The 15,834-nt window shown below is 41.3% G+C and overlaps 2 protein-coding genes and 1 long non-coding RNA gene across 4 annotated transcripts in view; 2 read left to right on the forward strand and 1 right to left on the reverse strand.

The window, feature by feature from the left end:
• Positions 1-3,260, forward strand: part of LOC120538099 (lysine-specific demethylase 2A-like) — an 81,236-nt gene extending 77,976 nt beyond the window's left edge. The window contains exons 21-22 of the mRNA XM_039767529.1: positions 2,203-2,418; positions 2,519-3,260. Coding sequence (XP_039623463.1) covers positions 2,203-2,418; positions 2,519-2,700 — 398 coding nt within the window. The 3' untranslated portion in view covers positions 2,701-3,260. The remainder of the gene's footprint in view (positions 1-2,202; positions 2,419-2,518) is intronic.
• On the reverse strand, positions 1,203-12,595 carry LOC120538102. 2 transcript variants are annotated; one of them, XR_005635443.1, is made up of 2 exons: positions 12,429-12,595; positions 1,203-2,039 (listed from the first exon to the last, which is right to left on the reverse strand). It is a non-coding gene; the product is annotated as an uncharacterized LOC120538102 (long non-coding RNA). The 2 variants fall into 2 exon arrangements; XR_005635444.1 differs by having other exon boundaries at positions 11,937-12,595.
• Positions 12,596-12,711: 116 nt separating this feature from the next.
• ankrd13d (ankyrin repeat domain 13 family, member D) overlaps positions 12,712-15,834 on the forward strand; it is a 43,485-nt gene continuing 40,362 nt past the window's right edge. The window contains exons 1-3 of the mRNA XM_039767531.1: positions 12,712-12,920; positions 13,227-13,362; positions 13,478-13,602. Of these exons, the coding sequence (XP_039623465.1) occupies positions 12,831-12,920; positions 13,227-13,362; positions 13,478-13,602 (351 nt within the window). The 5' untranslated portion in view covers positions 12,712-12,830. The remainder of the gene's footprint in view (positions 12,921-13,226; positions 13,363-13,477; positions 13,603-15,834) is intronic.

Below are 15,834 nucleotides of genomic sequence, written 5' to 3' on the forward strand. Positions count from 1 at the left end.
CTTCACTGTCTCTGATAGGACCAAGTCTTTTCACTGCCCGACCTCCAAATCCATTAAATTAATAAATTAGTAGATGTTTTAATACTTTAATACAAATAATCGTATTTTCTGGATTTCTTTACATTTCATTTTGGTTGTGGGTATGTCACTGATGATTCTGATTGAGACTAAGTTAATGTTGAAAATATGCTGCCTTCGTTTGTCCTAAGCCTAGAATTGCTGGTGTATACTGTAGTTTAACTATTTGTTTTCTATTACTGTCTTTATAAGGACATTTTATCATTTGTTCTAGTAGAACTCGGAAGTAAAGTTTCCTTTGATACTTTCTCAAACAAAAGAGTCAGCAATTTAAACAGCTATCTTGTATAATAAAGTATGACATCCAAATTTAATATGTGAATTGTGGACAAACAATGTCATTAGTGTAGCATATCAGAATTGTCTTTTCACATTAACGTGACATCTACAGATTATGGAGTAGCTATAAAAAAAGCTTGTTTTGTGCCCTAGATTGTACCTATTTACAAAGCAAGAACACCGCTTTAGTCAGCGTTCAGCCCCTTCATAGGTAGACATCAGCAACGTAAGCTTTACCACACGCTGCTATCCAAAAAGAATTTGGAAGTCTACAGTATTTTTTTGAGAAGTTTACTAGCTGAAATACCCAGTGTTTTTTTTTATTGTTTGAGAATTAACAATGAAGAGTCACTAACGTGCTTGTCTTGCGGTCTTGTGTGTATGTTGTCATCCAGGCGACACTCGGAACTAGTCAACTCTATTTAATTTCAAAAGCAACAGGGGCGCGGTGTAGTGCTGCTCAAACATAAAGAATGCTGGCAGTCACCTCCAGTTCGCCCTCTGGTGGTTGTTCCGAGTGACCATTGGATGATAACAGACATACATGACCGGGAGTTCGCCCCCCACCCTACCCAGAAGGGGGTGGGTTAGGGTTGATTTCACCCTGTTTTTATTAGTATGTTTAGTCGACCAATGAGGGACATGTGTACCAAGTTTCATGAATAGTTCGGAAATGATGCTGGAACATACACACACACATAGATACATACATACATTCAGTTTGGTGGTTTACTTTTGGTAACATAAGATAGATTAAGCTACTCTTTGTGTTTCTTACTTGGGAGCCTTATGACAAGGTAGTTTTTTTGTTTACATTACTCTTTTGATTATACAATGAATGCAACTTTACTGGAAGATCACACTTTTATTGTTTGCGTGGTTGAAAAAGGTAGCATAAACAAACTTCAAAAGGTTAAAAAAACATACACAGACACGCCAAACTTTCATTGTTTTGTGGAAGATGACCTATTGGATTGGGACAAATGAAGTCTGAGACAGAAGGAATTAAACTGACATTCATCCATTGGCTTCTGTTTTCTCACCTTTTAATCAAATTAGGGTCAGTGGTAGCTAATGCCTATCATAGCAACATAAGGTGCAAAGGACCACAGTCCATCACAGGGCGCACACATGCATTTGAATTTACTGGGCCAGTTTAGAGTCGCCAATTAATCTGGTATAGAACTAAAACCTGTGCAAACTCTGCAGACCATGTAGGTTTAATAACAACCACCATCCTTCTAAATATAAACAAGTAGATACAATTACTGTGCCAACAGAAAACACAGGGACCTGCTACAGAGTCTAAACAGGCAATTGTTCTTAAAGGGAACCTTTTTGTTTTTTTAAGGTTTGATTATTTACTTTGCTCAGAGCATGCTGTTCACTGCATTTTGCAAGTGGAAAAAAATTGTTTCAGTTATTGTTCAACCTTCTCTAATTGAGGTTCTCTGCATCTTTCCCCAGTTTTAATGCATTTAGCAATATATATATAAAAGCATGAAAAAATATTTTTTGAAACTGGTTAAGTTTTTTTTCCGCCTTCGAGTATATGCAAGCAATGCCAGCATTTCTCCCTGCGTGGAGTTTGCATGTTCTCCCCGTGTCTGCATGCGTTTTCTCCAGTTGGTCGGGTTTCCTCCCACAGTCCAAAGATATGCAAGTTAGGTGCATTGCCGATTCTAAATTAAAAAAAAAAAAATAATAATTGTAAATTTAGACAACAAGGGGTTAAACACTGAACACATTCTAATATCAATCACCACATGGCATAATTTCCTTTGACTATTTGGTAATGAGCTGAACATTCTTACTGAATCTGTTTTCTATTTATAAATATCGCAGGTGCAGACAACCGGAGCAAGCTTCGTAATATGGTGTCTTTCCGCCTAGCTGGTCTTGAAATTACAGACGCCACACTTCGCCTGATTATTCGACACATGCCCCTGCTGGCTCGCTTGGATATCAGTCACTGTACCTACGTAACTGACCAGTCTGTGAACCTGCTGACTGCTGTGGGCTCATCAACAAGGAATTCTCTCACAGAGATCAACCTGGCTGGTAAGTTTTGGTTTAAAGCCTTCACTTTCCTCCTGCGTGGCCAAACATTTTTATGTCAATGTGTGCAGCCTTCCTCACGTCTGTCCTTTCCCCTTCACAGGCTGCAACAAGCTAACAGATCAGTGCCTAGTATTCCTCAAACGCATCTCCAATGTGACTCTTATTGATCTGCGTGGTTGCAAGGGGATTACACGGCGGGCCTGTGAACAGTTCATTTCAGACTTGTCCATCAACACACTGTACTGCCTAAGTGACGAGAAGTTAATCCAGAAGATAGGCTAGTGACGAGCTGTGGACAAAGGACTGCAAGAAAAACTTGCTTTGGTTTATCTGAGCAACTCTGTTACCAGGACGTTGAACTGTTTCACAGCAGCACCCTGCAGGCCTAGAGACTTTGACAGACTAACTGCTGGTGCCACTGTCTGTACATATATATAAATATATATATTTTTCCCTTTTTTTTTTTTCTTTTTTCAAAAAAGTCAAATTTTGACATTTAAAAAAAAACAAAAAACAAAAATCTTTCTAAAGTCACTTATGAGCGCAAGGGTTTAATGAGCTTGTTTGTGTGTGAGTAGCTTGAACAATCACTTCCTTTGAATTTCAACCCAAACAAATACACATTTAGAGAAAACGGGGCAGAGGGTTAGACTACTGCTTTATTCTTTTTTTTTTTTTTCTCCTTTCAAGTCCTGTCAATGAAGACCGAACTTCCATATTTAAACATATAGTTTGCCATTTGCGTTATCATGGAGCTGACATACTGAGAGGGAATGGTTGCCAGGTGGGCAGTACCACCGATGTATGGTGTGTAGCTTGTCAATAAACCCGTTTCTAAAGCATTGTGTCAGACAAATCATTTCTGCCTTAACCCTGGAAAACCAAAGCTTCAAACTCCCACCAGTATCCGATGCAAGTAGGAAATACAATTTAATTAGAAATGCTGGGTGGGCTGCCACAGATTAATTTTATATGTACCATGGAGAAAATGATGCTTATTGGACTGTTTTTTCAGCAGACATCTCACAAGTTTGCCTGGTGTTTTAAGTAGTGTGGTGTTTTGAGTTTCTCTAAAACTTTTTTCAAGTCAATTTTCTCTCAACAGCGTACTGTTTCAGGAACCCACACCAGATTAAGCTGTTTCCGGTTTGAACAATAAAAAAAATAAATAATTGTTCAAGGCTGTGTCTTGTCCTTTGACACCTAACATTGGTATTCATTCAGTATTGAAACAGAATTTGTACAAATTCTCTACCTAATTATCTCCAGTATTTACAGGATCGAGATTGAGAGCAGTGGGAAATGGATCAAATCCAGTCTTTTAAGATGTGAATATAGAAAACCGGACAGGAGAGGAAGCTGAGGAATCACAAACACCCGTGACCCCAGCTGTCCCAAACATTAGGGTGCTGTGAAATGAGGGGAACCAAACAGGAAAAGGTGTTGTGTGTCCAAAATGTCTGCAAATCCCCTTAAATGAAAGTCTGCCATGTGCATTTCAATCACAATGTCTGTATTGTTTGAATTGTAATTTTAAACTGTGGGAGGGAAATCAAGGAAAAATAGGTCTTTGTCCCAAACTTTATCTAGGGCAGGGGTGGGCAATGTTGGTCCTGGAGGGCCACAACGGATGCAAGTTTTTGTTCCAACCAGATTCCTAATCAGTGACAACACCTGATAACACTGAGCTCATTTAATTAGCTTGTTTTTTCTTTTATTTTACATTCAGAAAAGCACAGCAGCATGATTTTTACATTTATACGACATTTAGAAATACTTCTGCTTTTGCTATTAATTTAAATGCTTAACTCTCTTTTGTTGATTTCATTCTATTTTGCTCTTTCTCTGTGCAGTTTTTCGCCTTCGTTGTATCTTATTGATGACAATTCAAAATGAGCAGAGCAGACACACTGGCAAACAACACTGAATAATCAAAGGCTGCAACTACTTCAGCGGCAGACCCACTAATTAGTAAATAAAGGATTAATGAAACAATTAGAACAGCTAGAAAAGTACTGTAGAATGAGAATATTGTTAAAAAGAAAAAAAAAAACATTCCCATATAACTGCTTGGTACATTTTAATTTATATATATATATATATATATATATATATATATATATATATACACTCACCTAAAGGATTATTAGGAGCGCATACTAATACGGTGTTTGACCCCTTTGCCTTCAGAACTGCCTTAATTCTACGTGGCATTGATTCAACAAGGTGCTGAAAGCATTCTTTAGAAATGTTGGCCCATATTGATAGGATAGCATCTTGCAGTTGATGGAGATTTGTGGGATGCACATCCAGGGCACAAAGCTCCGTTCCACCACATCCCAAAGATGCTCTATTGGGTTGAGATCTGGTTACTGTGGGGGCCATTTTAGTCCAGTGAACTCATTGTCATGTTCAAGAAACCAATTTGAAATGATTCGAGCTTTGTGACATGGTGCATTATCCTGCTGGAAGTAGCCATCAGAGGATGGGTACAGGGTGGTCATGAAGCGATGGACATGGTCAGAAACAATGCTCAGGTAGCCCGTAGCATTTAAACGATGCCCAATTGGCACTAAGGCGCCTAAGGTGTGCCAAGAAAACATCCCCCACACCATTACACCACCACCACCAGCCTGCACAGTGGTAACAAGGCATGATGGATCCATGTTCTCATTCTGTTTACGCCAAATTCTGACTCTACCATTTGAATGTCTCAACAGAAATTGAGACTCATCAGACCAGGCAACATTTTTCCAGTCTTCAACTGTCCAATTTTGGTGAGCTTGTTCAAATTGTAGCCTCTTTTTCCTATTTGTAGTGGAGATGAGTGGTACCCGGTGGGGTCTTCTGCTGTTGTAGCCCATCCGCCTCAAGGTTGTGCGTGTTGTGGCTTCACAAATGCTTTGCTGCATACCTCGGTTGTAACGAGTGGTTATTTCAGTCAAAGTTGCTCTTCTATCAGCTTGAATCAGTCAGCCCATTCTCCTCTGACCTCTAGCATCAACAAGGCATTTTCGCCCACAGGACTGTCCGCATACTGGATGTTTTTCCCTTTTCACACCATTCTTTGTAAACCCTAGAAATGGTTGTGCGTGAAAATCCCAGTAACTTAGCAGATTGTGAAATACTCAGACCGGCCAGTCTGGCACCAACAACCATGCCACGCTCAAAATTGCTTAAATCACCTTTCTGTCCCATTCTGACATTCAGTTTGGAGTTCAGGAGATTGTCTTGACCAGGACCACACCCCTAAATGCATTGAAGCAACTGCCATGTGATTGGTTGATTAGATAATTGCATTAATGAGAAATTGAACAGGTGTTCCTAATAATCCTTTAGGTGAGTGTATAAATAATATAGTATGTGTATATATGTATGTATTGTGTATGTGTGTGTGTATGTGTGTGTATATATATATATATATATATATATATATATATATATATATATATACACACACACACATACAGGTGCCGGTCATAAAATTAGAATAAAGTTGATTTATTTCAGTAATTTCATTCAAAAAGTGAAACTTGTACATTAGATTCATTCATTACACACAGACTGATGTATTTCAAATGTTTATTTCTTTTAATTTTGATGATTATAACTGACAACTAATGAAAGTCCCAAATTCAGTATCTCAGAAAATTAGAATATTGTGAAAAGGTTCAATATTGAAGACACCTGGTGCCACACTACTCTAATCAGCTAATTAACTCAAAACACCTGCAAAAGCCTTTAAATGGTCTCTCAGTCGAGTTCTGTAGGCTACACAATCATGGGGAAGACTGCTGACTTGACAGTTGTCCAAAAGATGACCATTGACACCTTGCACAAGGAGGGCAAGACACAAAAGGTCATTGCTAAAGAGGCTGGCAGTTCACAGAGCTCTGTGTCCAAGCACATTAATAGAGAGGCGAAGGGAAGGACAAGATGTGGTAGAAAAAAGTGTACAAGCAATAGGGATAACCGCACCCTGGGGAGGATTGTGAAACAAAACCCATTCAAAACTGTGGGGAGATTCACAAAGAGTGGACTGCAGCTGGAGTCAGTGCTTCAAGAACCACCACACACAGACGTATGCAAGACATGGGTTTCAGCTGTCGCATTCCTTGTGTCAAGCCACTCTTGAACAAGAGACAGTGTCAGAAGCGTCTCGACTGGACTGCTGCCAAGTGGTCCAAAGTTATGTTCTCTGATGGAAGTAAATTTTGCATTTCCTTTGGAAATCAAGGTCCCAGAGTCTGGAGGAAGAGACGAGAGGCACAGAATCACATTGCTTGAGGTCCAGTGTAAAGTTTCCACAGTCAGTGATGGTTTGGGGTGCCATGTCATCTGCTAGTGTTGGTCCATTGTGTTTTCTGAGGTCCAAGGTCAAAGCAGCCATCTACCAGGAAGTTTTAGAGCACTTCATGCTTCCTGCTGCTGACGAACTTTATGGAGATGCAGATTTCATTTTCCAACAGGACCTGGCACCTGCACACAGTGCCAAAGCTACCAGTACCTGGTTTAAGGACCATGGTATCCCTGTTCTTGATTGGCCAGCAAACTCGCCTGACCTTAACCCCATAGAAAATCTATGGGTATTGTGAAGAGGAAGATGCAATACGCCAGACCCAACAATTCAGAAGAGCTGAAGGCCACTATCAGAGCAACATGGGCTCTCATAACACCTGAGCAGTGCCACAGACTGATCGACTACATGCCCGCCACATTGCTGCAGTAATCCAGGCCAAAGGAGCCCCAACTAAATATTGAGTGCTGTACATGCTCATACTTTTCATGTTCATACCTTTCAGTTGGCCAACATTTCTAAAAATACTTTTTTTGCATTGGTCTTAATTGATATTCTAATTTTCCGAGATACTGAATTTGGGACTTTCATTAGTTGTCAGTTATAATCATCAAAATTAAAAGAAATAAACCTTTGAAATACATCAGTCTGTGTGTAATGAATGAATCTAATGTACAAGTTTCACTTTTTGAATGGAATTACTGAAATAAATCAACTCTGTCATGATATTTTAATTTTATGACCGGCACCTGTGTGTGTGTGTGTATATATATGTATATTAAATATTATATATGTGTATGAGGTTGAAATAGTTTTACTGTCAAATAATGCAAAGAGTACGCAGCACGTGTTTTGCCCTAATTCTGGGCTCATCAGGCGTACACACTCCCTCTCGGGGAATCAAACCTCGGATGTCAGTGCTAGAGGCGAAGCCTCTTGCGTTGCGCCACGGCGTGTGGTTCGTTTATTTGACAGTATGTAGATCGGGGTAGTTACATTCATGGCATTCGTAGTCTGAATCACAATCTGATTGTATGGGTGGTTACCTACCAGGTAACAGAATTAGGGTGAAACACGTGTCGTATACTCTTTGCATTATTTGACAGTAAAACTATTTCAACCATTCTGTGATCTGCTTCTCGCAACTGAAAGGGGGCACCGTGGTGGATGTTAGCCGACGTGCTGACCAACCACCCATAAAATCAGATTGTGATTCAGACTACGAATGCTGTGAAATATACAGTATATACAGTAATGCTTTTTTTTTGTTTTTAAATTTCTGTATTGTTCCCAAAACACAGAACTTGGGAAATAACACATCACTTACAGTGGTGTGAAAAACTATTTGCCCCCTTCCTGATTTCTTATTCTTTTGCATGTTTGTCACACAAAATGTTTCTGATCATCAAACACATTTAACCATTAGTCAAATATAACACAAGTAAACACAAAATGCAGTTTTTAAATGATGGTTTTTATTATTTAGGGAGAAAAAAAATCCAAACCTACATGGCCCTGTGTGAGAACGTAATTGCCCCCTTGTTAAAAAATGACCTAACTGGTGTATCACACCTGAGTTCAATTTCCGTAGCCACCCCAGGCCTGATTACTGCCACACCTGTTTCAATCAAGAAATCACTTAAATAGGAGCTGCCTGACACAGAGAAGTAGACCAAAAGCACCTCAAAAGCTAGACATCATGCCAAGATCCAAAGAAATTCAGGAACAAATGAGAACAGAAGTAATTGAGATCTATCAGTCTGGTAAAGGTTATAAAGCCATTTCTAAAGCTTTGGGACTCCAGTGAACCACAGTGAGAGCCATTATCCACAAATGGCAAAAACATGGAACAGTGGTGAACCTTCCCAGGAGTGGCCGGCCAACCAAAATTACCCCAAGAGCGCAGAGACGACTCATCCGAGAGGTCACAAAGACCCGAGGACAACGTCTAAAGAACTGCAGGCCTCACTTGCCTCAATTAAGGTCAGTGTTCACGACTCCACCATAAGAAAGAGACTAGGCAAAAACGGCCTGCATGGCAGATTTCCAAGACGCAAACCACTGTTAAGCAAAAGAACATTAGGGCTCGTCTCAATTTTGCTAAGAAACATCTCAATGATTGCCAAAACTTTTGGGAAAATACCTTGTGGACTGATGAGACAAAAGTTGAACTTTTGGAAGGCAAATGTCCCGTTACATCTGGCGTAAAAGGAACACAGCATTTCAGAAAAAGAACATCATACCAACAGTAAAATATGGTGGTGGTAGTGTGATGGTCTGGGGTTGTTTTGCTGCTTCAGGACCTGGAAGGCTTGCTGTGATAGATGGAACCATGAATTCTACTGTCTACCAAAAATCCTGAACGAGAATGTCCGCCATCTGTTCGTCAACTCAAGCTGAAGCGATCTTGGGTGCTGCAACAGGACAATGACCCAAAATACACCAGCAAATCCACCTCTGAATGGCTGAAGAAAAACAAAATGAAGACTTTGGAGTGGCCTAGTCAAAGTCCTGACCTGAATCCAATTGAGATGCTATGGCATGACCTTAAAAAGGCGGTTCATGCTAGAAAACCCTCAAATAAAGCTGAATTACAACAATTCTGCAAAGATGAGTGGGCCAAAATTCCTCCAGAGCGCTGTAAAAGACTCATTGCAAGTTATCGCAAACGCTTGATTGCAGTTATTGCTGCTAAGGGTGGCCCAACCAGTTATTAGGTTCAGGGGGCAATTACTTTTTCACACAGGGCCATGTAGGTTTGGATTTTTTTTCTCCCTAAATAATAAAAACCATCATTTACAAACTGCATTTTGTGTTTACTTGTGTTATATTTGACTAATGGTTAAATGTGTTTGATGATCAGAAACATTTTGTGTGACAAACATGCAAAAGAATAAGAAATCAGTAAGGGGGCAAATAGTTTTTCACACCACTGTAATTAGCTCAGGAGTTCCATTAAAAACCAGAAGCTGGCTGGACAGAGTTTGGGAAACCCTGAACTAGGGCAGGGGTGGGCAATGTCAGTCCTGGAGAGCCGCAGTGGCTGCAGGTTTTCATGCCAACCCAATTGCTTCATTAGAAACCAATCCTTGCCAATCTGAGACCTCATTTAATTTTATGGCTTGTTTGTCTGCAATGTTAAGTTCTTATTTTGTAGAATTTTTTTTTTCCTTTCCAAGGGGGAAGCCTAAAACTGATCATTTTCAGTCTGTCACATTTTTCTATTAAGTGTTTCATTAAATCAGACATCAGTGCATGAACACCACACACGAATGTAAATGGGGGAAAAAAAGAAAACTGCTGGCCGCTTTGTCATTTACATCTTGTTGCTAATAAGGACCAATTAACACACTGAATGCAGCTGTTTAAGACTGAAATAAGCAGTTAAGGGTGGGGAACCTTAACAAGTGAGACCACTAAAATGAAGCATTAAAATGTCACTTGAGCAGTAAGTGCTTCTTCATCAGCAATAATTAACTTCTCATTAAGAAACTGGGTTGGAACAAAAAACTGCAGCTCTCCAGGACCGACATTGTCCGCCCCTGATTTGGGTCTTCAGAGTGTAGTCAGACCCCTTTTTCCATGTTTTTTATATGCTGCAGCCTTGTGCTAAAATCATTTCAATTATTTTTTTACCCACATTAAAGCAACACTCAGTACCCCCAAAATGACTAAAAGCAGATTTTTCAGAATTGTTGTAGATTTATGAAAAATAAAAAATTGTAATATCGCAGATACAGGAGTACGATTTCCCTTTAGTCAATACTTGTTGAAGCCCCTTTAGCAGTGATGCTAATTTGAGGTCTTCTTGGGTTTGATGGCAACAAGCTTGACTCACTTGGATTAGGGAATTTATCCGCCTTTTTTTTGTGGATCCTTTCAATCTGTGACGGGTTGGATGGAGACCATCAGTGGACAACTGTTTTCATGCCTGTCCAGAGATGTTTGATTACATTCAAATCTGGGCGACTCCAATGACCTGTTCAGAGTTAACCCTAATCCCACTTGCATATCGTCTTTGGTTTGTGTTTAGGATTTTTGTCCTAGTGAAAGTTCACCCCAGTGTGAGGTCCAGAGGACTTTGCCCTTTTCTTGGCATGATACAGCGCCAGGTGTGCAGAGGTCAGTGCTGCTACCTGACGGACCAAGCGCCCTGGTTTGTTCATGTGGACTTTGCACACTTTCCCCTGTACCCATACAAATATACGTGAACAGGTCATCCACCAAAAGCTAAGTATGTTTGGGCCCGTCCAGTACTTGTATGGGAGACCATCTAGGAAAAAACTGGGTTGCTGCTAGAGGAGTTGTTGGTGAGGCCAGCAGGGGGCATATGATGGGAACACTGTGCTATAAAAATTGGTGCCATCCTTTGGATAAAACTGAAGTCCTGACTGGCTGTGGCCTTTAAAGATTCCTGGACATCTTTCAAAAAGATAGAAATTTATCTGCATGTCCTTAGCTAAATTGCCCACCGTGGCCTCCTCCATTCTGGCCCCCTTATTGTTCTGTATTTGGTCATGGCAATTAGCAATGTGTCATATGCTTGATCAGGCATTTAAGCACAGCTCGGCCGGAGTATAGCAAGGTAGTTGTTGAGAGGGAAGTGGTGGCAGTCGATCACGGAAGAGCAAGAGAAGGAACTCGAGATAAAGAGATTGGGTGAAAGCAAAAGGAGAAATGGGCAACGTCAGGAGACAGATGTGCTGTGCGATTATTGACCTTGAGGTTGTGAATGGCGCCATGGAATTAAATAACGGGTCTAATTAGCAACGAGACTTGGCTTCAGATTAAGAAACTGAATGAAGTGAAGTTGGTTGGAGTTTTGAGGCCCCAACTTAGTTGCTCGCTTCACATCAAATTTCTGTTTAGGGAAAAAAGTATCAATTCAGAGGTCAGAGTCTCAAGAAAAGTCAATTAAAATAAAGGGAAATAGTCCATTAGCAGCAAAAACTGGTCACTAATTAAGAAAAGAGTTAGAATGAAAACCTGCAGCCACAGTAGCTCTCCGGCACTGGAGTTGGAGACCCCTGGTTTAGATCCTGAATTGACGTTACCCGCTTGGCTCTAAGACACAACACAAACCCCTCCATTCCTTCTCTGTGCTCACCTTCTTCTCCTAATGTGTTATGGTGGTTGGTAGACCAAGGTAAGTTGAATTATTGCCACCCACTGCACTGGAGTGTGAAGCAAAATGAAGGAAAAAGAAAAAAACAAAACTCACGTGACACTGTAAAGCCGACTCTGTTGCAAAACGTCACAGTCATGTATGCCATTCATTTTTAAAACACTCCAGAGACACCTGTGTAACTCTTAACTCCTCCACCTTTTGCCATAAAGTATGTTCACTGCATCTCAAATGACCCACAGACAAATAAAACACCCTATTAGGTCTCTGGCGCGTTACAATTTTACATAGTTTTCAATTATTATTAAATGTACGTCATGTGTTATTTAGTCCACAATATCCATTTCTGAGCCTTGTCAGTATTATTTCTTCCCTTTCATTATTCCCACCTGGCTACTGCATTCTAACCTCCTTTTGGATTTTAAACTGGTGCCTTCCGGTTTTCTCTTCATTCCAATAATTCTGCCAAATTTTCCTAACGGGTTTCTTAATCCTAGTATAGTTTCTATATTTGCTGCACCTGCTGAATATTAAAATGCTCAGGGCTGATAATGAATCAGAGCACGTTAACGTTACGCCTGGACGTACATTTACAGACCATCGTAGACCTAAAACAATAGCGATTAGTTCTGATGTTATAAAGGACCCGAGCTCAGCTTTACAGCAGCTGCAACTGTCGCTACCCGCGCGGATCGCTCAGTGAGTGACAACACAGCCTCAACAACATCCCGCCAGGAAGTGCGAAGTGACGGGACCCGGAAGACGTGTCTGTGGGCGGGCTTCTCTTTTGATCTCGCGATTGTTGTGATTTTTTTTTTTTTCTCGCAGCGCCGCAGCGTCTCTTCTCGCTTGACAGCCGCGCTGCTTGTAGTGCTGTGGCCGCCCGGCAGCTGGAAAGCCGATCTGGCCCCGCTACGCTGCTCTAGGTTCTGAAGTCCGAACGACAGAGCGAAAGCGACGCTAAGTTAGGACTATGCGGACGGTGCAGCCATGAGCTGGGTCAGAGACGAATTTCCGCTGCACCTCCTCGCCTGGCACAACAACTACCAGGAGCTGGACCGAGAGCTGCAGAAGCGACAGGTAAGACAGCTCGTCGCCATTCGGGGTTGGGTACAGGGAGGGGGTGGGGGTCACGTAGCCGTCAGTAGCATCACCGTGTGATTGTACGGTTAACCCCCGGTTCTATCACCGGTGCTTATGTTTTCGAGGTTGTGCACCAATTGTTTTGTAGACGTGCGGCCGGTCTGACAGGCCCTCTCAATTATCCTCCAGTATCCCCCGCCCAGCATCACCACCATTTCGATCATGTCGGCAGCCCCCTCCCCTTTTTTGTAGCTGAGAGCCCGTTTTTTTATTTATTTTTTTTTTGTCTTTCTTCTATTTCAGCATGACATCGAAAAGCTGGATCCCCGTGGACGTACCCCCCTGCAGTTGTCAGTGTCGCTGGGTCACTTGGAGTCCACCCGCGTTCTACTGCAGAATCGGGCGGATGTCAGCAAGGAGAACCAGAACGGCTGGACCGGTAGGTCCCAGTGGATTGCTTGTAGTAGCGAGCGATAAAGGGATGTTGCGTCCGTGTGTTTCCTTTCACCGTATCTCATTTGGATCCCCCGCCTCTTTCCTTTGTCGTTTTCCAGTCTTGCAGGAGGCTGTAAGCACCGGTGACCCAGAACTAGTTCAGCTAGTTCTTCAGTATCGGGATTACCAGCGTGCCACAGAGCGTCTGGCGGGGATCCCAGAGCTGCTCAGCAAGCTACGTAAGGTAAAAAAAAAATAAAGGGGCAGGGTATTTATGTGACGTCACACATACAAATACTATGATGATTTTTTATTATTATTTTTGTAATGCCTTAACGTTTTATATATTGATGGGAAAGGGCAATTCAGCCCAGCATGTTCACCAGTTCTGTTCACGTAATTTACTAATAATAACATCGAGCCAAGTTTCGAAGGTCCACACACCTTGGCAACCTACTCCAGTGCTTTTCAGACTATTTCCATTCACAGCCCCCAAGCCAAAACAAAAACCCTCATGAACCTCCCTCACAATAAATTAAGCATATGGGATAAGTTTGGTATTTTATTAAGTCAGTTATTTTTTTTTCACAATCTATTATCCAACCCGCTATATCCTAACTACAGTTTCACTGGGGGTCTGCTGGAGCCAGTCCCAGCCAACATAGGGCATAGGGCAGGAAACAAACACCCAGTTTTTTACAATCATGCAATGTATTTTTTATGTCTCGTTAGGTTAGGGAGCATGCAGTGGTACAGCACGTTGCTACACCCACCACACTACGAAACAGCTCAGGATCCTGGTTGGCAACCCCCAAAGCAGACACGTACTCCTGTCCCACCCTTTGAAAATGACCCTCTATCTGCTGCAGCCAGGTGTTACGTGGGGTCCCCTTAGACTGGTTCAGCCACTCGGGTCCTAAACAGTGACGGTCCTGCGAGCCGGATCACCCTCGGGGAATTACTAAACATGGCCGTAGTGCCGTAACTGATGCTCCCTCACAATGCGGGTAATGTGCTTTATTAGCGACTCCGTCAGCAACACAAAGTCAAACCACCAGCACCCAAGGATTCTCCAAAGAGAGACAGTGCACTGTGTGTCTATATCTGTATAGCAATAACAGAACCCGCATGAGTATAACAGATGAGTTCACATTTTTTAGGAAGGCTTTTTGTTCATTCATTTTCCACCATTTATCTGAGACCACATCACCAGGCAACAGTCTAAGAAGTGAAGCCCACATGTATCTTTCCCCAGTCGCACTTGCCAACTCCTACTGTGGGATCCCAAGGCGTTCTCAGGTCATCTGGGAAATCTGTATAGTGATCACATATCTGGGTTGCTGTTTAGGTCAAACAGAATGTAAATGCATGTCTTATTCAGTTGAATGACGAGCCCCATCTTAGTGAGGACATCTGGATTCGTCTGGAAAGCACTAGGAAAAGGAGCCTTACTTCAGCAGTGTGCTATAGAATCCCCAATGCAGACAGTAATTTCAAGATGAATCTTTTTAGTAATATTAAAAAGGCAAGTTTACAGGTGGATATTATAGTCATTGGTGACTTTCGCTACTCCGAATTTAACTAGGCTAATGCTGCACATACCGGAATTCAAGAACAGGAGTTTTCAGATGTAATTAGTGATGGTTTTGTAACACAGTATGTTAAAGCACCAATGGGAGTGGGGGCCGTCTAGATTTATTATTTTGTAATAATCGGACCACTAGGGTCAAGTGGACATAATATAGTTCTTAGTGTTCAGGAAAAGCGCAAATGCAAAGACTAAAACTGCTAAGTTTAACTTCGGTAGGGTAAAATTTGAGCAGATGCAACAGATTGTAAGGGGGAATAGAGTGGGATAAACTTAAGTGTGAAGGCAGTCGAGGAACAGTGGAGCAGAAATAAAAATGTTTTACATATAGGGTGGTCCAGATCTAATTATGCAATTTTCATATCGCTATAACTTATTAAGTTTATTACATAGAAAATCACCCAAAAAATCCCAGACCATCGAGAAGTGTGCGAACTGACGACATGAAGAATCAATCTTCGCACCAAACTGGAATTGTCCCCACTTAAATCAAAGTCATCCAGACGATCTGGATCTGCATAATTAGATCTGGACTACCCTGTATAATGATGGATAGGTCCATACCTAAATGTGGAATTTAGTGGAAAATAAAAAAGGGGGGGTGGCGGCATTATATTATATTAAATATTATATTAAAAAAAAAAAAATCACTTTAGAACATCATGTTAATATCATATACTAGCCAACCCGCGGCGTACCATACGCCGCATAATCAGAACGGTTTTTTAATGATTTTTAAGCACAGGGAGAAAATTAACATTCAAAAAATCAGTAATGTAATAAATCAGCAAGAAAAGCAACATTGTAACAAAGCACGGCACGAACCAACATACAATCGTCCGTGACTGAAAACTCATTTTTTAAAGACTGCTTACTTCATTGTGTTTT

Source organism: Polypterus senegalus, chromosome 10, assembly GCF_016835505.1.
Source record: "Polypterus senegalus isolate Bchr_013 chromosome 10, ASM1683550v1, whole genome shotgun sequence".
Classification (NCBI taxonomy): domain Eukaryota; kingdom Metazoa; phylum Chordata; class Cladistia; order Polypteriformes; family Polypteridae; genus Polypterus; species Polypterus senegalus.